The following is a 27316-nucleotide window of genomic DNA, read 5'->3' on the forward strand; positions in this document are numbered from 1 at the left end:
AATGCAAATTTTTGTTCTTGCTAATCGAAAATGAGAAATTATTTTAACTACTAAATATTTTCGCAGAAATATGGGTTGTTGAAGAAGCTACAATATTTTAAAAATACAAGTCGGGTAACAGTGACAAGCCTTAAGCCGCTCACTGCTACTTGACTAGTATTATTCCTGTCAACCACGCGTTCGTCCCCTTATTGCAGCCAGCCCTTCATTTGTCAATAACAATTATTTGTATAAACTGCTGCTCAAATTGATTAAAACATAAAATATCTTTATGTTTTTATGAACATCTTAATTATTTGCAAAATTTAAAAATAACCCTAGTTTTTAGGCGCTTTAGATAAGAAAAATAATAAAATAATAATAACTACATAGTATACTTCTTATGAGATTCAATGCAATTCGAGGGGTAAAACATATAAAAAATTCAAATTGTTTATAAAATTATTATTAAAAATATGAAATTTTTAAATTTACAATCATGAAAATATTTTCATTTGAAAGAGTGAACTACTATGTGTAGTCAGTGTAAATTTCATTAATTTACTGTAAACGCATTTTAATTTATTAATTATTTTTTAAAATGATGTAGTATTCTGTTCTAATGCAAACAAAAAATTTCAAATTTAAAAAAACAGTTAAAAGTTTTACTTTATATATTCGAAACAACAGATATTTATAAAAGTTTTAAGATTTTAAAAAACAATAAATTTTTTTAACACAGTAGAACTGGTCGGGCCCAAAAACTTAAAAAAAAAAAAAAAGTTTTTTAAAAAAAATGTTGTAGAGAAAAGTTGTTTGTATTTTCCTAATCTAAAATAATATAAAGTTAAAAATTCTGAAATTTGAAAAAATTGAGTTTTCAAAATTTTGAAACTACCGTAGTTTTTGTAGTTTTCAACGAAAATGGCTCGTTAACGAACTTAACCTTCATTTTTACACCAACTTTAAGTGTGTTAAATTTAAAAACGATCAGATAAGATTTTTAAAAGTTATTGTGTCAACAACATTTTGGTCTACAGACGGACATACATACATACAGACAGACAGACAGACAGACAGACAGACAGACAGACAGACAGACAGACGCACTCGCCGGACCATGTTTTTCGGACTCAGGGCACCTCAAAACGTAAAGATTTCATAAAATTAGCAAAAGTCAAAATTCGACCAAAACTAATACCTTCTCATGTGATGAGAATGTAATTATCATAAAATTCTTCACAAAAATTCTATTATTTTTAAAACTTTTAATAAAGTTTTTGACAAGAATTCAATTATTTTTATAAATAACAAAATTCTTCGTAAGAATTCAATTATTTTCATAAACAACAAAATTCTTAGTAGGAGTTAAATTATTTAAAAATTTTTTACCAAATTCTTGGAAGAAATTCAATTATTTTTAAAAACTGTAACGCAATTCTTGTCAAGAATTCAATTATCATTATAAATATTAAAATTCTTCGCAGAAATTCAATTCTTTTAAAAAATAACAACATTTTTAGCAGGAATTCAAATATTTTTTTAAAATTTTCCATAAAATTCTTCGCAGAAATTCAATTATTTTCTAAACTTTTCATAATTTTCTTCGCAAATATTAAATTATTATTGAAAAATGTAATAAAAATTCTGGGCAAGAATTCATAATTATTATTATAAATAACAAAATTCTTCGCAAAAATTAAATTATTTTCAAAGATAACAAATTTTTTAGCAAGAATTTAATTATTTTCAAAAAATTCATAAAATTTTTCGCAGAAGTTAAATTATTTTCAAAACATTCAAATAAAGTTCTACTAAAGAATTGAAATATTTTTTCATGATTAACAGAATTCTTCCCAAAAATTCAATTCTTTTCAAAAATAACATTTTTAGCAGGAATTCAATTATTTTTTAAAATTTTCATAAAATTCTTTACAGAAATTCAATTATTTTAAAAAATTTTAATAAACTTCTTTGAATTCTCGGTGAATTTTGTAATAAAAATCGATTTAAAAATGAATTTTAGTTAAAATTTGAGATAATAATTGAATAATATTAAAATCAGTATTGCGTAAATTTTTAGCAATAATTGAATTTTGAAAAGTTTGCAAATTAAAATTTTAGGAAAATTTGAATTTTTCATACTTTTAACCTAACAATTCTGTAGAATTAATTTTCTTTTTGAAAAAGTTTAATTGAATTTTTTTTAAATTATTTGAATTTTTTATTTTCTACAATATATTTAATTGAAAAATTTCCGAATAATTGAAATTTCTCGTAAGATTGTATTTTAATGAAATGGATTTGAAAATTCTCAAAAAGAACTTTTTCGAAAATTATTAAATTTAGAGAAGATTTTTGGTCTAAATTTGTAGAAAATAATAATTGAATTGAATTTTAAAAATGATTTTTCTGTTAATAAGATTGTTTCAAATTTTTTTTTTGGTCCAAGTTTGACAACCTTTGTTTTTTATGAAAAAAATTACACGTTAATTTTTTATTTTTATTCTCATTCTGTAGAAAATTACCTTTAAAATAAGCTTAAAATCATTAAAAAGTGTTCATTTTTTTAAAAGTTATTCAAATCTTTGTAAAACATTGAAAATGACGGGTTTCTAAAAATATCTAAATAAAATACTGGCCGAATGACTTCTATAAGGTCTTATTCTTTTCAAAATTTTATCATCTTTCAAAACATACACCGAATCGATTAAATTGAATAATGTTACCATTGAAACAAAAACTGCAAAAACTCAATTATTTTTTAACAAATTTAAAAAAAATAATCCATTCGACGCAGAGTTAAATACTTTTTAAATGCATAATTAGAAAAAAATATTTCGACTAAAATTCGGACAGATAATTTTTAGTTTTTGAAGGTGAACAAGTTAAAGTTGAACCGATTAAATGTAATTAAAATAATATTCTATAATTTCTGCATATATATTATTTAAAACATAAATTGAATTTTTTCTAATTTTTTCTAATAAAAATTATCACAACAACATAAGACATCAACAATTTATTTATGAAATGTAATTCTGAACAATGTAGACAACAAAATACGTCAAGGCACTCTTTCTCTAGAATCTTGTCAATAACATTTTGGTTCTCAATTTTCAGTCATACATTTTTAATTATAAAAGATCGAGTTACTCTAAACTTAACATCAAGTGTTTTACTACATTACTACGATTTCTACATACAATCTTGTACAATATTTTTTAACTTTTTACATAGAAAAAAATAAATTACAATTTTTACAAAGTAAATAGCAAAAAAGCGTCGAGAACATAAGTTTAGTCAAGTAATTAATTATTCCCTACAAATAAATTTTATTTTCAAGCCAATCAAAATTTCGTTTATTTGACTTAAATACATATTTATTTTCTTTAAAGAAATGAATATTTATTTGATAATAGTCAAGTGATTAATTATTTATTTCTAAGAAATCATGTTTTCCGTGTAGAAAAATATATATACTTAGGACAAAATTAGATTTAATTTCGCGATTTAATTCTGCCTTCTTAATTTTGTTAACTTTTACTTGAAAATTTGGCACCATTCCAAAAATCGTAGCACCGAGAATCGTATCATCTTTATAATTTCCATTAACGCGATCTAGACAAAGTTCCTTTCGATTACTTCTTAAATTGAAGGAATAAAGAGAAACTTTTATTTTCTGGACGTTATAATATATTAACGAGTTTCATTTCTTAACAGAAAGAAAATTCAAGAAGTTCAATATTTTAAATCCTTCTTGGATTTTTACTTTGTGCTATTTTCGTCTGATTCGTAGTTATTATGTAACAATTACAATAATAATGTATAACTGCATAATTACTTCTAATAAATTACAATACAATCGACATAAATAACAAGAAATTACAGTGATTTTTAAAAATGGAAGAAAACTCCACAATGCAATAATAATAATAATAATATTATAACGCAATATAAAAATATCAGACTTATATGTAAATATAAACATTGTTCTGTTAAGTAGCACCCCTGAAATTATAGTACAATGAATACATCTGTAGATAATATTTATTTTCATTAGAGTGAATTCCTACTGAGCTTCTATTTATTCTAAAAGACCTGAGTCGAAGGTAACAAAATTTTACTACAATCAAGTAAATCAATTTATATAGTACATTAAAACTACTTTCCTTTTCTGAGAAACTACAATCATTTTCGTAACGAACAATCATTTGTTGAAATTGTTCTTGATCTTGTAAAAAAATGTATCGTGTGATATTATTACCCAAGATTTTTTCATTTTTCTAACATACAGGCATCACAGTATCTTTTTTCCTAAAAAGGTGAAAAGGGGGATTTTTTTCCTCAAAAAGGGAACAAAAAGGGGACAACAATTTATAAGTGTATATACAACTTGCATATATAATTCAAATTTTTTATCATATAACTTTTGCAAAATTTTTTTATAAATGATTCGATTTTAATCAGAGTTATCACAAAAATTTAATTTAGTTTTTCCCTGATTTCCAGGACAAAATTTTGACTTTTTCCCTGACCCTAAAGAATATTCTGATTCACTCTAAAAATAATTAGATACTCAAAAAAAATTTCTATTACATTTATTTACTAATTTCTCTAATTGTAAAATTAATCGAAAACAACAATAACTTTTTTTTAAATAAATATATTATTCATTATTATTTTTCCAATGGAATTTAACTAATTTTCACAATATTTAAATTCAAACCTTTTGAAACTCAATAACTTACATATATAAGAATATTATTATAAAAAATAACCCAGTGATAAAATTATTATTTTATATAAAAATATTGTTACTGAAATTATTTTCATCATTTAAATTCAATTATTACTATTTTCCAGAATTTTTAACTAAAATTCTTTTCTAAATCAATTATTTTTAATAATTTTTGAAAAAGATCTTTGAGAATTTTCAAATTCATTTCTTTACAATACAATTTTACGTGAAATTTTTATTATTCGTAAATTCTTCAATTAAATATATATTGAAAAATAAAGACTTCAAATAATTTCAAAAAAAAAAAAAAATTAATTCTACAGAATTGTTAGTTAATAGTACGAAAAATTTAAATTTTCAAAGATTTTAATTTAAAACCTTTTCAAAATTCAATTATTTCTCAAATTCACGCTATAATGCTTTTAATATTCAATTATTATCTAAAATTTTTAACAGAATTTTATTTCAATTATTATTTTCTACAATTTTTAACTAAAATTATTTTTCTTTAAATCAATTAATTACAATAATTTTTTAAAAAATTCTGAGAATTTTCAAATATATTTGTTTACAATTCAATCTTACGAAATTTCATCGATTATTCGAAAATTCTTCAATTAAATAATATATATTTGAAAATAAAAACTTGGAATAATTTAAATTAATCTTTTTGAAAAAAATTATATAATTCTTCAGAATTGTTGGTTAAAAATATGAAAAATTCAAACTTTCCTAAAATTTTAATTTGCAAACTTTTCAAAATTCAATTATTAATATTAATAAAAAATTATTAATATTATTCAATTATTATCGCAAATTTTTACTAAAATTCATTTTTAAATAAATTTTTATTAGAAAATTCTACGAGATTTCAAAGATGTTTATTAAAATTTTTAAAAATAATAATTGAATTTCTGTGAAGAATTTTATGAATATTTTTAAAAATAATTGAATTCCTGCTTAAAATATTGCTATATTTTAAAAGAATTGAATTTGTTGGAAGAATTTTTTTAATTATGACAAAATAATTGAAATTTTGACAAGAATTTTTCTAAAATTTTTGAAAATATTTGAACTTTGGAGAAGAATTTTATGAATTTTTTGAAAATAATTGAATTCCTGCTAAAAAATTTGTTATTTTTAAAAACAATTGAATTTCTGCAAAGAATTTTGATTTTTATAATGATAATAATTGAATTCTTGCCCAGAATTGTATTACATTTTTTTAAAAATAATTGAATATCTGCGAAGAAAATTATGAAAAGTTTAGAAAATAATTGAATTTCTGCGAAAAATTTTGATATTTATAATGATAATTGAATTCTTGACAAGAATTGTATTACCATTTTTTTTAAAAATAATTGAATTTCTTTGAAGAATTTTGAAAAAAAAATTTGTGATAATTTAATTCCTACTAAGAATTTTGTTCTTTATGAAAATAATTGAATTCTTTCGAAGAATTTTGTTATTTATAAAAATAATTGAATTCTTGTCCAGAATTTTATTAAAAGTTTTGAGAATAATAGAATTTTCGCGAAGATTTTTATGATAAATTTTGAAAATAATTGAATTCTTTTGGGAAATTTTATTAAAATAGTAGATATTGAATATCATTGAATTTAGTTAAATTTTTGTAAATAATTGAAATTTTGCCAAGAATTTTATTAAAAGTTTTTTGAAAATAATTGAATTTCGAAGAAGAATTTTATTATTTATAAAGAAAATTGAGAATTTTTTTAAATTCTTGAATAAAATTGAATTTCTGCGAAGAATTTTATTACTTTTGAAAATAATTGAATTTTTCCAATCATTTGAAACTTCTCCAAAATTCAAAGTTGTTTTTTAGCATTTTTAACTGAAATTCTTCTATAAATCCATTATTTTTAATAATTTATTAAATATTTATTGACAAATTTAACTAATTTTAAGAAGAATTTGAATTATTAATATTTTGCAAAAATCTAAGTTTTCACTAATTAAATTCATTAAAAATTGAAATTTTATAAAATTTGAAATTAAAATCTTTTGAAGTTTATCTATTTATGAAAATTGTAAACGCAACTCTTTTAAAATTGAATTAATTTTGAAATGTATAAATAAAATTTTATTTATTATTCATTAAATAATTTCTAAGTAATAATTTTATGATAGTTGTTCAAGAATTAAGTTATTTAAAACGAAATTATTGTCAGAAATGGAAAAATTGAAGGTTTTGTGTTAGAATTTATGTTTTTCTAGAAAAAAACTATAAATAATAGTATTTTAATTATTTGAATGTTAATTAATTATTTTTCCAGAGGTCTGCATTCTGTTGAATAAACCACCTAATAATTTATAAAATTCTTTACGTTATCTATATTATTTAAATCATTAACATAAAAAAACATATTTATATTATGCTGTGGTGTTAATAATCTAAATCAAAAATAAAAAGCACTGAATTCTATAACATTGAGTTACACTTTAATAAAGATTTCAAAAAAAAAAAAAAAAAAACTGGTTTATTTTTTATTAGAAAAAGATGAAAAAGGGGACGAATCACCAAAAAAGGGGAAAAAGGTGACAAATCGTCAAAAAAAGGTGAGAAAAATGAAAAAGGTGATAAAATTGAAATAAGGGGACCAACTGTGATGCCTGAACATTAATATTTATTCACATATTTTGTCGAAAAGTTGAAAAACTTGATTTTCCATTGAAACAATTACTTAAATATGACTATGGGATTAAACAAGAAATTCAGAATAGTCTTCAGTCCTAAGAAGACATCCTTTAGAATCGAATTGAAATTGAACTCGTACCTATATTGCTTGGCTGCTTTCAAGTCAATTGTATGACATGCAAGACATCCAGCCTCCTCTAAATGAATATGTGGCTTCGAACCGCCTAACAAGGATTCTTTTTTCAATCCATTATTTACGAGTACTCCCGAAAACCAAATCTTATCTCCCGGGTAAATATTTAAGCTAAAATTTTTGAATGATTCATCTCCAAGTAATATGACTTCCGAGTTACTCACCCACATTCCGCTTTTCATTTTCACGAATATTTCAAACTCATACCAATCCCAGTCGGTCAAGTGACATTTATTTCTTCTTCTTTGAATTTCAAGAAACGTCTGACAATGACGTTTTCGAATATCATTTCCATTCTCACAATCTTTGTCTTCGTACGGTTTACCCAGTAGACAGCTGATTGGAACTTTAAGAAAATGCGGTAATTTATTAACAACAAGCGCGACATTATTTTTTATTGATTTCAGTCTAACGTTGGTCACATATCCTTCCCAGGATATGGACATTCCTTCTAAATGGGCACATTGCACTTGGACTTGAGCCTTCGAGGATGTTTCCTCCCATGCCGGTTGGTGACAATGATTTTGATATTGCTCCCAAGAGAGAGTTGGCGTTATTTCGTATTGACTCGAACTCACTTCCTGCTTATAGCCGATTATCATGGGCCATGAAAGAAATACGCCGGCGATAAACCCAACACTGAGCTGTAAACAAATATTTTCAATGTTAATTTCAATTTTTCGGAGCAGGTTGCCACGCTTTTACTTATTTGAAATTCTTTGACTTTTCCAGGATTTCCAGATTTAAAAACCGAATTTTTCTAGGCTTTTAAAACTATATTTATTTTTTACCAAATTGAATAACTAATAAATTTTTATAAATACACGGAACTTTGATACAATACTGTATTCTGCATTTTTATAATTATTTATTTATTACCCAATCAGGGTTGCAACAAAAATTTAATTTTCTTTTTCCCTCACTTTTCCTTGAATTACGGTCAAAATTTTCACTTCCTCCCTCACTCTAAAGAATATTCTGATTCACTCTAAAAATTAATAGATACTCAAAAAAATGTTCTATTAAATTTATTTACAAATTTCTTCAAAAGTCAAATTATTCGAAAACATCAATATCTTCTTTTTTAAATAAATATATAATCATTACATTTTTCCAACGAAATTAAACTTATTTTCAAAATATCTAAATTTAAACCTTTTGAAGTTTTGAAACTCAATAACTTATAAGAATATTTATTATAAAACATAAAGATAACAATCTCTACGAGTCGAAGACTCGGAGAGATAGATTTCTTCATGTTTTTATAAAAATGAATAAAATTATTATTTTATATATAAATATTGTTACTCTAACTTCTTCAAAATTATTTTCATCATTTAAATTCAATTATTACTATTTTCCAGAATTTTTAACTAAAATTCTTTTTCAAATCAATTATTTTTAATAATTTCTGAAAAAGTTCTTTTTGAGAATTTTCAAATCCATTTCTTTACAATACAATTTTACGTGAAATTTCGATTATTCGAAAATTCTTCAATTAAATATATATATATTAGAAAATATAGACTTCAAATAATTTCAAAAAAAAATTCAATTAAACTTTTTCAAAAAAATTAATTCTACAAAATTGTTAGTTAAAAGTATGAAAAATTCAGATTTTCAAAGATTTTAATTTAAAACTTTTCAAAATTCAATTATTTTTAAAATTCACGCTACTATAATGTTTTTAATATTCAATTATTTTCTAAAATGTTAACAGAAATTCATTTTGAAATAAATTTTTATTAGAAAATTTCAACGGAAATTCAATTATTTAAATACAAAATAAAATAATTTAATTTAATACCTAGTTGAATATTTCTTACAATTGAAATTTTAAGAAGAATTTTATTAACAACTTTTGAAAATAATTAAGTTTCTCTCTGTTTAAATTCTTTTAAGGAATTTAAAATAAAATTTTACTGAAATTTATTGAATTAAAGAATTTTATCACAATTTTTGAACATTATTGAGAAATTTTCAAGAATTTTATTAGAATTTTGACAAATAATTGAATTTATAAGAAGAATTTAAATAATAATTTATGAAAATAATTGCATTCATGAGAAGAATTTAATTTGTTTAAATAATTGAAATTTTGACAAGAATTTTATTAAAATTTTTAAAAATAATTAACTTCTTGAGAAGAATTTTGCTACCCACTTATAAAAATAACTTAATTCATGACAAGAATTTTTCAAAAATTTTGAAAATAAGTTAATTTTTGTAAAATTTTTTATTACTTTTCAAAAGAATTGAATTCTTGTGATAAATTTAGATATTTATCAAAATAATTGAATTTTGGGAAAGAATTTTATTAAAATTCTTACGAGAATTCAATTATTTAAATTGTACAAGAGTAAATAGTTTATTAAATAATTAAATGTTTCTTAAAATATAATTCTTCTAAAGAATTTTATCAACAAATTTTTAAATAATTGAATTCTTTTGACAAATTTTAATCAAATTTTTAAGAATAATTACATTTTTTGAGGAATTCGATAAAAATTGTATTAAAAATAATTGAAATTATGTGATGAGTTTTATTATTTATGAAAATAAATTAATATTGCGAAGAATTTTATTGAAATTTTTTTCAAAGAATTGAATTCTTTTTAGGAATTTTTATTAAAACTGTAGATATTGAAAATCATTAAATTGAGGAAAATTATTGAAAATAATTGAATTTTGAAAAAGAATTTTGTTATTTATTAATTGTGATTTTAACGAGAAGTTTTTTTAATTTTGAACATAATTGAATTTTGTGAGAAGAATTTAAATAATAATAATTTATGAAAATAATTGCATTCATGTGAAGAATTTTATTAAATTTTGTTTAAATAATTGAAATTTTGACAAGAATATTATTAAAATTTTTAAAAATAATTTACATCTTGAGAAGAATTTTGCTACCTATTTATAAAAATAACTTAATTCTTGAGGAGAATTTTTCAAAAATTTTGAAAATAATTTAATTTTTGCAAAGTTTTTTATTACTTTTCAAAAGAATTGAATTCATGTGATAAATTTTGATATTTATCAAAATAATTGAATTTTGGAAAAGCATTTTATTAAAATTCCTTAAAATAATTGAATTATTGCAACGGTATATTCTAAGAATGTTATTACTGTGACTTCTTCAAAATTATTTTTATCATTTCAATTCAATTATTTTCTAGAATTTCCAACTAAAAATTCTTGTTTAAATCAATTAATTTTTAATAATTTTTGAAAAAGTTTTCTTTGAGAATTTTTAAATCAATTTGTTTATTCTATTATTATTTAAAATTTTAACTGAATTTTCTTTTTAAATAAATTTTTATTCGAAAATTCTGCCAGAATTCAATATTTATTGACAAATTTAACTAATTTCAGAAGAATTTGAATTATTAAAATTTTTCAAAAATTTAAGTTTTTTAAAATTTCTAATAAAATTTTTGAGTAATAATTTTATATGATAGTTCTTCAAGAATGAAGTATTATTTGAAAAGAAATTATTGTGAGAAGTAGAAAAAATTGAAGGTTTTGTATTAGAATTTATGGTAATTTCTATAGGGTAAGTGTGTCAATTGTGGCGGGTGCTCCAATTATGGCGACTTTGTAAAAAATAGAATTATTTACTATTTTAGAATAATATAGTTATTTGAAAATGATAGAAAAAGTTATTTTCGACCTTACTCGATATAATTGTACAAAAAAAACACATTTGAACTATTATTAGTTTAATTATTTAAGTACAAAAATTGTGCCCCGCCATAATTGGCACATTTTCATTGAATGTGCGTGCTCCAGTTATGGCGCGCAACACAACCTCTAAATACACGTTATTTTCCCCGCCGTAATTGGCGCGCCGAAATTGACTCAACCGCGCCATAATTGACGTTTTTAATCCTAATTCTTATTGCTTTAATTTTGTTTAAATAATTAATTTTTATAAAGTTTTTATAAAAGTTTTATTATCTATATGACACGGGCTTTTAGTTTAATAAGCCATAAATTTACTTCTTTCATTATAATTTTTGAATTTTCTATTTCAAAGACGGCTAAACCAGAACCGCGCCATAATTGGCACACTTATCCTAGTTTATAGACACAAAAATTGAGAATTTTCTAATGAATTATAGAAATTGAATACTTTTCCAATACAAAAAAAAATCCAATAACTTTAGAAAACAACAATTTTCCGGACTCCGATCAAATTCCCTGACTTTTCCAGGTTTTCCAAGTTTCCAGGTTGCGTGGCAACCCTGGCTGAGCTTGGAAATGAAAAAAAATGGTAGTTACCTGAATACATGTGATTATCCAGTTGTACTTGGCGACCCTGAACTTTCTGAGATACAAAGACGCCAGAAAGGGCAAACCTCCGAGCAGAACAGTCAAAATAATCTTCATCACCACGTCGCTTTCGGAAAGATACTTCGCAGTGGCCAGAATGGGCAGGACAATCGAGGCTAACCCAGCGATTGGCAAGAAGAGAACCATGCCAACCAGAGCGAGAGTGCCTCGAATTAGTCCGTACCAGGTTGCGCCTTGAGAGGAGAGAATCGCGATTTGCCACCAGCTCAGAGTCACGCAGTGTGGAATCAAAGTCTTGTACGTTCCCCTCCACCCCTCTCTCGCCGCCATTTTCGCAAACACTGCTGGAATCAGAAGGTAAAACACAGCTCGGAAATTCAAGCAAAATTCGATTCCATTCCCAACAACGTATGAGGCAAAAGTCGGCACTCGAATGTCGAGGAATCTCCAAGTTTGAGCAACCACTATGTCAGTTTCGTAAGGATACTTTGCCAAAACATGAACACAGAAGCTGAAAAGTGACAGAATGTCCGGTATCTTCGATGAGTCTTTCCACGTGAAATTCAAAAGAGTGACTAAAGTCAGGACCACGGCAATGATGGTGAACTCAGACTGCGGGGTCCACTGCTGAGCAATTATCGGATAAATCATGAGGTTTAAAAGGAGGGACAGGAAAAAGTGACCGTGGGGTTTCAGGTTGTTCCGACAGAATTGATACTCTGCCTCCTCCGGGTTCAGATTGCCGCCAGAGTAGCTGAGAAAGAGTCCGGACCATAGGCGAAAATCTGTCAATTCGCGTTTGCGTTGGAGCATTTGGAACGTCGAAACCACCATGCCGATGAATGAGAGGTAATAGAGGACGAGGGGGATGAAAAGCAGTAGACTCTCGGTGCCAAACATTGAGTAGAGAACAAGCAGAGAAAGTGTGTGGATATGCGTGGTGAAAAACACTCTCCTGAAGGGCATTGTCCGCTTGCCCAGGACTTCTATCAGCCAGAAATAGAGGCGCTTTAAGGACGCCAGGGGATAGATGAACGGTCTTTGTAAAAGCGGAATTGTATTGAGTTCCATTTGCGTCGAATCCACGAGGCAAAGAGCGCTTGAAACTATCGGCAAAAGTCCTCGAGCGTAATTTGCTGCTGCTGATACTAAAACCGATTCGGTGATTTTCTCCCCTTGATGCATTCGCCAGTCTGCAAAATTTAAATCTTCTTGTTATTTTTCCTTTATTATTCACCGTCTATTTGAGATTTCATAAAAATAATACAGGCGGTTGCCACGATTCTGTTTATTTGAAATTCTGACTTTTCCAGGTTTTCCAGATTAAAAAACGGAATTTTTCCAGGTTTTTAAAACTACATTTATATTTCACCAAATTCTTACTTTCATCATTTTAATTCAATTATTGTTTTCCAAAATTTTTAACTAAAATTCTTCTTTAAATTAATTATTATTAATAATTTTTAAAACATTTCTTTAAACATTTTCAAATCCTTAAAAAATATTCAATTAAACTTTTTCAAAAAAATTAAATCTACACAAGTTTCAGTTAAAAATATGAAAAATTCAAACATTCAAAGATCAAAATTCAATTATCTACAATTTTAACTGAAATTCATATTTGAATCAATTATAATTAGAAAATTCAACGACAATTCAATTATTTAAATATAAAAATAAATAATTTATTGAATAATTGAATGTTTCTTAAAATTCAATTCCCATAAAGAATCGTTATCAACAAAATTTTCAAATAATTGAATTCTATTAACGAATTTGAATAAAATGTTTACGAATAATTACATTTTTCGAGAAATTCCATTAAAATTGTATTAAAAATAATTGAAATTCAGCAAGGAGTTTTATTATTTGTGAAAATAATTGAATCCGTAAGAAGAATTTTATTATTTTTGAACAATATTTAATTTTTGCGAAGAATATTATTACTCTTGAAAATAATTAAATTTTTGCAATAATTTGAAACTTTTACAAAATTCAATTTTTTTTCGTGTTTTTAACTAAACATCTACCATAAATTTATTATTCTTTATAATTTTTGAAAAAGTTTTTTAATATTTATAAAAATAATTGAATCTGTGTAAAAAAAATTTAATATTTTTGAAAACAATAGAATTATTGCAAAGAAATTTATAAAAAATTGGTAAATAATTGAATTTCTGTGAAATATTTGTTATTTATAAAAATAAATAATTAATTGAATTTTGATAAATTATAGAAATTAATGAAATTTCTACGAAGAATTTTATTAAAATTAGTTTGGAAATAAATTGAATTGTTAAAAAGAATTTCATTAAAATTTTTGAAAATAATTTAATTCTTTCAAGAAATTTAATTAAAAATGTATTGACAATAATACTTAAATTCTAATAAATAAATTATAGGAAGGCTTTTTAAAATAATTCAATTTTTTTGATGAATTTTAATAAAATGTTTACGAATAATTACATTTTTCGAGAAATTCCATTAAAATTGTATTAAAATTAAAAATAATTGAAATTCTGCGATGAGTTATATTATTTATGAAAATAATTGAATCGCTGTAAAAAAAACAATTGATTATTTATGAAAATAATTAAATTATTGCGAAGAAAAATTGTGAAGGCAACTCCATTAAAATTGAATTAAAGAAAAATTAGATTTCAAGAATAAGCACAATAACTTTAGTAAACAATAATTTTCCAGGATTCCAATCAAAATTCTCTGACTTTTCCAAGTTTTTTCAAGGTTTATAAAATTCCCTGACATTTCCAGGTATTTCAGGTTTCCAGGTTGCGTTGCAACCCCGTAATAGAATTTAAAAATTTTGAATTCAGGAAAAAGTAAAATATTTTTATTAAAAGTACTGGAAAAAATTAAATTTTTAAAATTCATAAGAAAATTCTCAATTTTGGTGTTTTTTTTTGTTTGACTCATAAACTACAGAAATTACCACAAAGACAAAATTTTGACTTTCTCTCAGACCCTGAAGAATATACCGATTCACTGCAAAAATAATAAGATTCTTTACATTATTTCAATTATTTAAAAAAAATTTGAAAAAATTCATTGCAAGAATTCAATTACTTTCATAAATTAATAAAATTCTTCACAGGATTTCAATTATTTTTAATACAATTTTAAGTAAATTCTTCGAAAAATGTAACTATTTTCAAAAATTTTGTTGAAATTCTTCGAAAGAATTCAATTATGTATTTTATCAATTATGTATTTTTAAAAATTCATGCTATAATGCTTTTAATATTCAATTATAATTTAAAATTTTAAGTGAAATTCATTTTTAATCAATTTTTATTAGAAAATTTTTCGAGAATTCAATTATTTAAAAACAAAGATAAATAATGTATTAAATAATTGAAAATTGAATTTTTTTAAAGAAATTTATAAAAAAATTCTAAAAATAATTGAATTCTTTCGGCGAATTTTAAAAAAAAATATAAAGAATAAATGCAATTTTCTATTAGTTTATGTTTAAATTGTACATAAAAAATAATTTAAACTCTGCTATAAATATTGTTATTTATAAAAGTAATTTAATTCTTGCAACGAATTTTATTAAAAAAAAATTTTAAAGAATTGAATTCCTGTGAAGAATTTTATTTGTGAAAATAATTGAATTCCGGAAAAAAATATTATTATTTATGATATTAACAGAGATATTAATTAATTTCTTGTGAATAATTTTATTCAAATTTTTTAAATAATTGAATTTCTCAGAATTTTTTATAACATTTTGAAAATAATTAAATTCCATCGACAAAATTTTATTAAAAAATTGAAAATAATTGAAATCTGACGAAGAATTTTAATAAATTTTTTTTAAATAATTGAATTTTTGTGAAAAGTTTTATTTTTTAAGAAAATAATTGAATTGTTTCGAAGATTTTCCCAGTAAACAAAAACTAATTGAAATAAATTAAAAAGAATTCACAAAGAGCTTCAGTGAATCCCGCTTTGTGACAAATACGAATTGCAGCTATGTTGCAATTTTCCTGAATTCGTCAAACTGTATTGAAATTCCAAACCTTCTATTCTTACTAATTCAATGGACAAGTTTTGGGGCCTTTAATTTTTTTTAATTCGCCAGCACGAATTCAATGCATGCCTTGGTCATTTCTTTCGAATGCGAATTCGTTTGCACAAATTCAGGCAAATTCAATCGAATTCAATCGAATATACAAAAAGCTTGAATGAATCCCGCTTTCTACCAAAAATCTTAATTCATTTCAATCCGTTTGAATTAGTTTTTTTTTACTGGGTTTACAAACATTTTTGACAGTAAAATTGTAATTCCTATAAGGAATGTTATATTTTACAAAAATAATTATTGTATTCTATAGTCAATTTTATTATAATTTTTCAAATTTATAAAGCATTTTATCAAAATTTTTGAAATAATTGAATTCTCGAGAAAAATTTTATTATTTATGAAAATAATTGATTTCTTACGAAGAATTTTATTCAAACTTTTTTCAAATAATTGAATTCCCATAAAAAAATGTATTATTTGTGAAAATAATTGAATTCTTAAGAAGAATTGAATTGAAAATAATTGAATTGAATAGAAAAATTTTATTAAAATTGCAATGTTATTAACTAAATCTTGTAAAGAATTTGGTCAAAATTTTTTTAAATAATAAAATATATTGAGCATTCTAGGCCAAATCGGAAATTACTTTGCTTTTAAATCTCAAATTTTTTTTAAACTTTTTTTTTCTTTTAGTACTCTTTGAAATGAGCTACCTTGATTTTTTTCAAATTTTTTCATAAAGCGGTTCAGGAGATACAGATTTTTGAAAAATGACGTTTTTTACGTAAATTTTTTTTTAAATGTTTATAACTCGGTCAAAAATTAATCAAATTGGACGTTGTTATAATGAAAAGTTTTGTTTTCACGCGTAGTTTTTAATAAGAATATTTTTTAAAAAATTTTAAATAATTTACGATAAGATTTAAAAATTTTTTAAATAAAATTTCATTTTTAACAAAGTATGTATCGATCAATTTTTTTCAAAATTTTTTGTAAGAAACTAGCACTAAATTAACAATTTTTAAGCCTTGTCCGAACGTGGGCAAACGATGGGATCTATTTATTTTGAAATTTTTGATTTTTATATACACAGTGAAAACGGTAGGCCTAACTTGTCATTTGACCCAAACTCAATTTTACACAGAAAGAAGGTTAAGTTTGGAGAGACTCAGTCTGAAAACACATTTGCTGTGAAAAATTTGTGTGATTTTGTTAAATGGCAAGTTAGTCATTTGGCCACCACTGCGTATATAAAAATTAAAAATTTCAAAATAAATAGATCCCATTGTTTGCCCACGATCGGACAAGACTTAAAAATTGTTAATTTAGTGGTAGTTTCTTTCAAAAAATTTTGAAAAAAATTGATCGATACATACATTGTTAAAAATGAAATTTTTTGTTTAAAAAATTTTTAAATCTTATCGTAAATTAATTTAAAATTTTTTAAAAATATTTTTATTAAAAACTGCGCGTGAAAACAAAACTTTTCATTATAAGAACGTCCAATTTGATCAATTTTTGACCGAGTTATAAGCATTTAAAAAAAAATTACGTAAAAAACGTCATTTTTCAAAAATCTGTATCTCCTAAACCGCTTTAAAAAAAATTTGAAAAAATCAAGGTAGCTGATTTCAAAGAGTAATAAAAGAAAAAAAATGTTTAAAAAAAATTTGTGATGCAAAAGCAAAATAATTTCCGATTTGTCCTGGAATGCCCCATATATAAATTTTTAGATAATAATAATTAAATATTAAAAGCATTATAGCGTGAATTTTTAGAAATTATAGAATTTTGTAGAGGTTTCGAATTAAAATCGTTGAAAATTTGAATTTTTCATAATTTTAATTGTTAATTTTATGGAACCCATTTTTTTGAAGAATTTTAATTTCAATTCTGGTGAAATTTGTTAAATTTTTTAAAATTTAATTAGTTATTGAAAATAACGGATTTATAGAAGAATTTTAGTTAAGAACATTTTAAAAATATTGAATTTTGCAAAAGTTACAATTAATTGCAAAAATTAATTTATTTTCAAGCTAATAAAATTCTTTTCATAAAATTCAATTATGTTCAATTTTAAATTTAAAAAAATTTCAATTTCGAATGAATTCAATTAGAAATTTTAATGAACTTAGATTTTTGAAAAATTTTAATAATTCAAAATCTTTTAAAATTAGTTAAATTTGTCAATTTATATTTAATTAATTATTAAAAATAATGGATTTATAGAAGAATTTTAGTTAAAAACATTCTTAAAAATATTGGATTTTGGAGAAGTTACAAATCATTGCAGAAATTCAATTATTTTCAAATTAGTAAAATTCTTCTCACAAAATTCAATTATCTTCAAAATTAAAAAAAAATTCTCGTTAAAATCACAATTACCTTTATAAATAACAAAATTCTTTTACAAAATTCAATTATTTTCAAAAATTTCAATAAAATTCTTGTCCTAAAATTTTCCTCAATTTAATGCTTTTCAATATCTACTGTTTTAATAAAAATTCCTAAAAAGAATTCAATTCTTTGAAAAAAATTTCAATAAAATTCTTCGCAATATTAATTTATTTTCATAAATAATAAAACTCATAACATAATTTTAATTATTTTTAATACAATTTTTATCGAATTCCTAAAAAAATGTAATTATTCTTAAAAATTTGATTAAAATTTGTCAAAAGAATTCAATTATTTAAAAATTTGTTGATAAAATTCTTTGGAAGAATTATATTTTAAGAAACATTTAATTATTTAATAAAATATTTACTCTTGTATTTAAATAATTGAATTCTCGTAGAATTTTCTAATAAAAATTGATTTAAAAATGAAAATCCACGCATTATAGCGTGGATTTTTTTTAGAAATAATTGAATTTTCAAAAGGTTTCAAATTAAAATCTTTGAAAATCTGAATTTTTCATACATTTAATTAACAATAACAATAATTAAAATTTCACGTACAATTGAATTGCATTCTCAAACCATGAATTGCTCATTATAATGTTTACATAGAATTAAACTAGAATATTTAAGCTTTATTTTTACATAAGTTTCAAGAAAATCGGATGCGACGTGTTTTGAGATATTCAAAAAGGTTATCTTTCAAACTTAATTTTTTTCATAAATTCTATTATTTAAAAAAAAAATTTCTACCATTATAAAGTTGAGAAATTTTTGTTTTAAAACCACTAATAGTAAATAAAGTTTGGCTTCAATAAATATAAGAAATAATGATTTAAAAATTGCCTTACAATGTCAATTGTTTATAAGGAGGATCGTTTTGAAATGGAATGCCCCATATTTAGTTTTAAAAAGTAAAATCTTTGCCTTTCCTACACGGAAAGAAAATTATATTAAATTTTGTAAAAGTGCTTCTCACTTTAGGGAAAAAATGCGACAAGGCGAAATTTTGGTATCAAAAATACTAAACAGTGAAAGGAATAATATGAAATTTAGTATAATAATATCAAATATCAAGAATTTTAATCTAACTTTACTAAATTTCAAATTATTTCTTTCACTGTTTAGTACATTTTTAAACAAAAATTTCGGTTTGGTGCACTTTTTCCCTAAACTGTAAAAACTTTTACAAAATATATATGATGTGTTAATATATGTAATAAATTTCCTCTCCGTGTATCACAGAAGATTCTTAATTTCTTCTTATAAAATTTGTTACGTATTGTATACCTATAAATTGTTATATAAAAATAATAATAGTACAAATCCTTTTACTTTTATAATATAACGTGTACTAAAGTTAGTTTTAAATAAAATTTAAGTTATTATTTTTACTACTGCTTCATACTATCAATTTACCTTGACGATTTGAGCTGTGACCGTGTTATTATTTTACGCTTTGAAAAAAATTATAATTTTTTATATGCATAATTCAAAAAATACCCTATAAATAGAAAATTCCCGGGTTTTTCCCGATTTCCCGGTTCGCTAGACACCCTGTAATGGTTGATTCAGAGAAGAATTTTAGTTAAAAATTCTTAAAAATAATAATTGATTTGAAATGATGAAAATAAATTTGAAGAAATTTGAAGAAGTTAGAGAAACAGTATTCTTATAATAGAAATTAATGATTTTATCAATTGCTCATCTTTAATTATTATAAGTTATATAATTTCAGATAAGTTTGAATTTAAAATTTTTGGAAAATCTTAATTTCTATGGAAAAATAATAATAATTATTTATTTAAAAAAGAAGTTACTGCTGTTTTCGAATAATTTTTCAATTAAAGAAATTCGTAAACAGAACATATTTTTGAGTAAAATTTTTCCTTTATTTTCTAAAAATTAAAAAATTTTCAATTATTTCATTTTTAATTAAAATTTGCAATTGACATAATATAAAAATTTTTTTTCTTTATTTTTAAAAAAATTTTGAATTTTATTGAAGCAATTGTAATTAAGAAATAGAAATGATGCAAATTGAAAATTGAGAATTTTTTATAAAAATATTAAGAAACGTGAATATATGTAATGTTTTTTTCCCAAAGAAAAGAATCAGTTTGTGAACAATATTGTTATTGAGAAATAAAAATTATGCATAAAATGAGTATATTTCCTATTTCTTAATCATAATTTTTTAAAAATTAACAATTTTCTATTTTTTATGAATAAAAAGGAAAATTATTTTGCATAATATAGATCAGTCAAACGAAATTTGTTATAAAAAAGCATATAAAAAACAAAATTCACTTGCTAATAATTTTTTTTTTAATTTTTTAATTTTCCAATTTCAAATTATTACTTTATTATAAATCATGAAGATTACCTGCATATTTTCGAGAAAGAAAAGAAAAAAAACAAAAGCTTACACAAAAACTAACTTCAAAGTGTGGACAGACAGAATGAAAGAATTGGAAAGAATAAAATACGAAGATTATTATCTAGTTAATTGTTAATTTTTTGAATTTCTACCTGAAAGCGGTTCACCGAATCGTTCAGTTCCATCTTTGAAACAATTTGAATTTTCCGTGAGTCCATCTTCAGGAAAAGTATCGCCCACGTTGTCTTTCAAAGTTTTTTGGGAATGATTACATGACCTCGTATTGTTACTCTTTTCCTTGCTCGTTGAAGGAAACGTTAATTCCCTCATTTTTCGCTCAAGTTGCTCGGTTGTTATAAAATCTTCTCCGTTTGCTAAACTGTTAAATTAATTATGCGAAAAATTACAATTCTTTCCATTCTTTGAACATTTCTAAATCATTTGATAATTTATTTTTAATAAATACTTAAACTTCCTCTTACCTGTTGAACATTTCTCTTGCCGCGCGTCTTGCAAGTTTTTCATCTTGTGACATGTCTAGACAGTTTTTCACGTCGTAATAATTGTGTTCGGTGATGCCTCGTCCACTGGCTAGACATTTTTTAAGAATCTCGGTTGCTTCCAAGTTTCCCTGTTCAGAAGCTTTTGTCAACCAATAAACTCCCAATTTCGCATTCTCTTCCTTGTCAACGTCAAGTTCTGTTTTGAGAAATTTCCAGTAAAAATTATCATGGATAACTATAAAATTTCTAAGACCATTCATGTATAAAGCAAAAACCAAGAAATATTTCTTTTCAATCATAAAGAAACTAACAAAAGGTATTTACAGGCTTCGTACATCGTACTCGATAATCAATTTTAAAAAAGTAGCAAAAAATAGCTTAAAGGCAGAAAAAAGTAGTAAAAAAGTAGCTATCGAAAAATTAAACTTGACGACTGAATTTTTCTTTATAATTTCTTAATTACATTCAAAAATTGTTAATAATTTTTTAAATAAATATTTAAGTACCTATTTGTTTTGTCTACAGGAGTTAAAATATTTCAATTGATTTCAATGTAACGCATATTTTAAATTCAACTATTTCTAAAAATTACAAAAGTAATTCTTTCAAAATTCAATTATTTTGTTGAATTGAAATTTATAAATAAAATTATTCAAAACTTTAATCATTTTATTTTATTAAATTCTAAATCAATTCTTACTAGAAAGTTCTTTTCGAGAATTAAATTATTTAAATACAAAAATAAATGATTTATTGAATAACACAGCCACAAAAAAAAAAAAAAAAGTTCTGATCTGGGGGTCTCACTATGTAGACTTTATGTTTTTTGGGTCGCTGAATCCGAATCCGAGGTCCATTTAACCTCATCAGATCAGGATTTTGACATAACCTCAAAAAACCAATATGGCGGACACATTTTTGAAAAGTTCATTGGATTCGCTTGACATTCGTTACTCGGGGGTTTTTGGGGTCGCTGATTACGAATTTGAAGTCTGATTTCAAAAATTCAAAATGGCGGATCCACTATGGCGGACACGTTTTTGAAAAATTCATCGGATTCGCTTGAAATTCGTTACTCTGGGGTTTTTGGGGTAGCTGATTACGAATCTGATGTCGGTTTTTCAAAATTCAAAATGGCGGATCCAATATGGCTGACACAGACATATTGGATCCGCCATTTTGAATTTTTGAAATCTGACTTCAAATTCGTAATCAGCGACCCCAAAAACCCCAGAGTAACGAATTTCAAGCGAATCCAATGAACTTTTCAAAAATGTGTCCGCCATATTGGTTTTTTGAGGTTATGTCAAAATCCTGATCTGATGGGGTTAAATAGACCTCGGATTCGGATTCAGCGACTCAAAAACCATAAAGTCTACATAGTGAGACCCCCAGATCAGAATTTTTTTTTTGTGTGGCTGTGTAATTGAATATTTCTTAAATTTGAATTTTTATAAAGAACTTTATCAACATTTTTGAAAATAATTAAATTCATTCAAGAAATGTAATTGAAAATGAATTTAAAATAATTATTACACTCTAAGAAACAAATTATATGAAATTTTTTTAAATAATTGAATTTTTTCGAAGAATTTTATTCAAATTTTTAAGAATAATTGCGTTTTTTGAGAAATTCCATGAAAATTTGTATTTAAAATAATTGAAATTCTGGGATGAATTTGATTATTTATGAAAATAATTAAATTTTTCTCACCAAACTTTAATAAAGTTTTTAAAATAATCGCATTTTTGAGAAGAATTTTAAATGATTGAATTTCTTTGAAATTCAATTATTTAAAACGTGTAAATTCATAAACATGGAAAAAAGTAGCTTTTAGCGTAACAAATAAAAAAAAGTATCAAAATAGTAGCAAATCGTAAAAAAACTAGTAAATAGTAGGTTTTAGTTGATGAATGCGAGGCTTATTCTATAGAATTTTATTAAAATTTTTGAAAATAATTGAATTTCTGTTGTTGCATTAAAATTTTCAAAAATAATTAAATTCCCGAGAAGAATTTTATTAAAATATTTGAAAATAATTGAATTCCTCTGAAAAATTCTAATATTTTTTAAATAATTAAATTCTTCCAAAGAATTTAAAATAAAATTTTTTTAAATAATTGATTTTTTCGAGGAATTGAAATTAAATTTTTAAGAATAATTTCGTTTCTTGAGCAATTCATGTAAAGTTGTATTAAAAATAATTGAAATCCTGCGATGAATTTTATTATTTATGAAAATAATTGAATAGTTGCAACGAATTTTATTACATTTTTTATAAATAATTGAATTCCTGAGAGAAAAATTTTCAATAATAATTAAATTCCCGAGAAGAATTTTATTAAAATATTTTAGTAAATAATTGAATTCTTCTGAAAAATTATAATATTTTTGGAAACAATTGAATTCTTCCAATAAGAATTTAAAAAAACTTTTTTCTAAATAATTGATTTTTTCGAGAAATTGAAATTAAATTTTGAAGAATAATTACACTTTTTAGCAATTCCTGTAAAACTGTATTAAAAATAATTGAAATCCTGCAATGAATTTTATTATTTATGAAAATAATTGAATTATTGCGAAAAATTTTATTAAAATGTTTGAAAAGAATTGAATTCTTCGTAAGAATTTTATAAACATTGTTTTAAATAATTAATTTTTTCGTAATATAATAAATATTACGAAAATTTTATTTTAAATAATTGAATTCTTGTGGAAAACTTTATTTGTAAAAGTATTTTAATTTTTCGATTAATTAATTGAAAATAGTGTTAAAAATAATTGAAATTCTTCGATGAGTTTTATTATTTATGAAAATAATTGATTTCTATAGCTTAGAATTTTATCAAAATTTATTTTAAAAAATTGAATTTCCATGAAAAATGTTATTATTAGTGAAAGTATTTAAATTATTGTGATGAATTGTATAAAAATTTTGTTAAATAATTGATTTTAGATTTTTAGATTCACTACTTTTAATTCGCTAATTTTCAAATAAATTTCGAAAAAATCAATTATTTAACAAAATTTTATGCAATTTATTTTGCACAATAATTCAATTACTTTCACCAATAATAAAATTGTTCATGAAAATTCAATTTTTAAAAAAAAATGTTGATTACATTCTAAGCATGAATTTAATTATTTTCATAAATAATAAAACTCATAGAAGAATTTCAATTATTTTTATTAGGTACTATTTTAAATTAATAATCGAAAAATTCAGTTATTTTCACAAATAAAGTTTTCCACAAGAATTCAATTATTTAAACTAATATAATTTTTATAATATTTATTATATTTCGAAAAAATTAATTATAACAAATTCTTATGAAGAATTCAATTACTTTCAAAAATAATAAAAATATTCACAGAAATTCAATTATTTTTAAACATTTTCATAAACTTTTCCTCAATAATTCAATTATTTCCAAAAATAATAAAATTCTTCTCTGTAATTCAATTATTTTTGAGAATTATAATAAAATTCCTAGCAACTATTCAATTATTTTCAAAAATAATTAAATTCATCGCAGGATTTCAATTATTTTTAACACAATTTTACAGCAATTGCTCAAAAAATGTAATTATTCTTAAAACCTTAATTTCAATTCCTCGAAAAAAACAATTATTTAAAAAAATGTTTTTTTAAAATATCTTTTGGAAGGATTGAATAATTATTTTCGAAAATGTAATAAAATTGTTCGAAAGAAATTAATTGTTTTAAATACAATTTTAATTAAATTTTTTTGAAATAATTCAATTATTTTTTTTAATTTTAATTAAATTTTTTCTAAGAATTCAATAATTATTTACACAAATAATTTTTCGAAAGAATTCAATTATGTCGATAAATAAGAAAATTGCTCCCGAAAATTCAATTATGTTGAGTTTAAATACAACCGAACGAGTGTTAGCGAGTGAGGATATGTCGCTAGTTTTCATAAATAACAATATTCATCACAATAATTCAATTATTTTTAAAAGTCTTAATAAATTTCTTCTTGTAAATTCCATTATTTTAAAAAAAATCTAATAAATCGTTCGCAAGAATTCAATTATTTTCATAAACAATAAAATGCTTTTGAGGAATTCAATTATTTTAAAAAAAAAAATAATAAAATTTCCCACAGACAACAGACATTCAATTATTGACAAATTTTTTAATAGAATTCTTTGTAAAATTTAATTATCTTTAAAAACTTTTCGCAATTCAATGATTTTCAATATCTACTATTTTCATAAAATTTTCAAACAGAATTAAATTATTTAAAAAATTTCTTGTAAAAATCTTCGTAAGAATTCAAATTTTTTTCATGGGTAATAAAAATTTCTCAGGAATTGAATTATTTAAAGAAATTCTTTATTTTTTTCTTTATTAAAATATATTATATTTTCTTTATTAAAAAAATTCTTGGTAAGAATTGAATTATTTTTCTAAATGTTTAAATTCTTTGATGAAAATTAGGGAAAAGTCAGGAAAATAAAAAATATGGAATGGGATTTTTGTCAATTTTGTGAAGCGAATAAAACGAGTTTTTTTGTTTTTTTTGACATTAAAAAAAAATGACAATAATCCACAAAAATTAATTTTCAAAACAAACAAATGAATGCAGATAATTTGCTAACCGAAAGGGAAACATAGGATTATTATAATGTATTGATTGATTATAATTGACTTTCGATTATTATTTTTTTTATTTACGAGTTTTGCGATAATTTTAATAATTTCTTCTTTGTCTTTGCAACAAATAATGACTCTGATTTATGAAAATTTGAATGCATTTTTGTAAAGAATGAATTTGAAATGCTCACCACACTGCTCCTCCAATAATTGTTTAGCCAAAACAACTTGTGATTCAGGGCAACCATCTTCAGCAAGTTGTGATCGCAATCTTCGCAATGATCCTCTTGGTCCATCTATAAATTCAAAATTACCTTGTTAGAAGCCCCTAAATATTTAGGTATCTGCTTATAATTTTTCTTAAGATTCGTAAGCTTTAGAAATTTCAAAAACCAGCAAAATACGTATAAAAATGTATTCCTTTAGAAAAGTTAAAATCCTATAGAAGAGAAATTAAAATTTACCATAATTTTTGAAAGACTGAAATTTTTAATAACGAGATTCTTTTTTTAATGTATATATATTGTATATTTCGGTGAAGGAGGTGAAGGACAATCGATTTTATATAATTATAATCTTCAAGTATTAGGCTCAAATATTTAAAAATTTCTGAATTATCAATCCTAAAATAAATAAATTAAACATTAAAGAAATTCACATGTTTTATTTAATAACTATATTTTATAACATTACTTTCAAATAGGTATTTGAATGCAAGGCAAAACTTTTGAGCTGTCAAAATGGTAAAAATTGAAAGTTTGCAATTTTAAGGTTAGAATCGTCAATTTCCTAAGTGCGCTGGAAAATATTTTGATTGTAAACAAACTTTGACATTTAAGCCACGTGGTTGTCGAAAAGCAACTGTCACCAATATAAATTCACAACCATTATAGGCCTTATCTTTATAGATTCTTATGATTGATTGAAAACGAAAGTAATTACCGTGTAATGTCCACTGTTTTCTGCCGGATCGGCCGGGAATTGGTACAATGCCCGCCATTTCTTTAGAAAAAAATCGAATGACTTTCTCCGATCCACATTAACGTTCCACTTTTAAAATAAATAAAGGGACCATTGTCAATTTCTTTACGCACAAAAACAAGTTCTCTACATGTCATATATTATGTGGACATAGTTCTATAAATTTACGCTATTCGCGGCAAGAAATTTTGGCGTGGGTGCGCATCAGGGATGTAGAAAGAAAAAATCTGTGGCACCTGTTCCACCTGTCTCCACTATAATCAGGGTGTCTACTGAAAATATTACTTGGAATTCCAGGGCATTTTCAAGACATATTCCAGGACATTAAAATTTGTAATATTATTTCATATTACGATTAGCATAATTTCAATTAACCTACTTGAACAAAAATATTTATATTTTATTATAAAAAGAGTTAAAAATCTATATTGTAGATACCAGTTTCTTTAATCAAACGACAAACTAAAATTATTTTTTGATGGATAAAAAAAAATTATTTTTTTAAATTTTGA

General features: G+C 23.1%; 1 protein-coding gene across 1 annotated transcript; it reads right to left on the bottom strand.

Annotated features, from left to right (window-relative positions):
* Window positions 1–6936: 6936 nt before the first annotated feature.
* On the bottom strand, window positions 6937–27022 carry LOC122512989 (wolframin). Its single transcript, XM_043629201.1, has 6 exons — window positions 26766–27022; window positions 26015–26119; window positions 21178–21394; window positions 20848–21074; window positions 11857–13061; window positions 6937–8216 (listed from the first exon to the last, which is right to left on the bottom strand). Exons 1-6 carry the CDS (start codon window positions 26821–26823, stop codon window positions 7422–7424), a joined length of 2607 nt encoding a protein of 868 aa, XP_043485136.1. The 5' UTR covers window positions 26824–27022; the 3' UTR covers window positions 6937–7421.
* Between the last annotated feature and the right edge of the window lie 294 nt (window positions 27023–27316).

The sequence above is a fragment of the Leptopilina heterotoma genome, unplaced genomic scaffold (assembly GCF_015476425.1).
Source record: "Leptopilina heterotoma isolate Lh14 unplaced genomic scaffold, ASM1547642v1 Lhet_130, whole genome shotgun sequence".
Classification (NCBI taxonomy): Eukaryota; Metazoa; Arthropoda; class Insecta; order Hymenoptera; family Figitidae; genus Leptopilina; species Leptopilina heterotoma.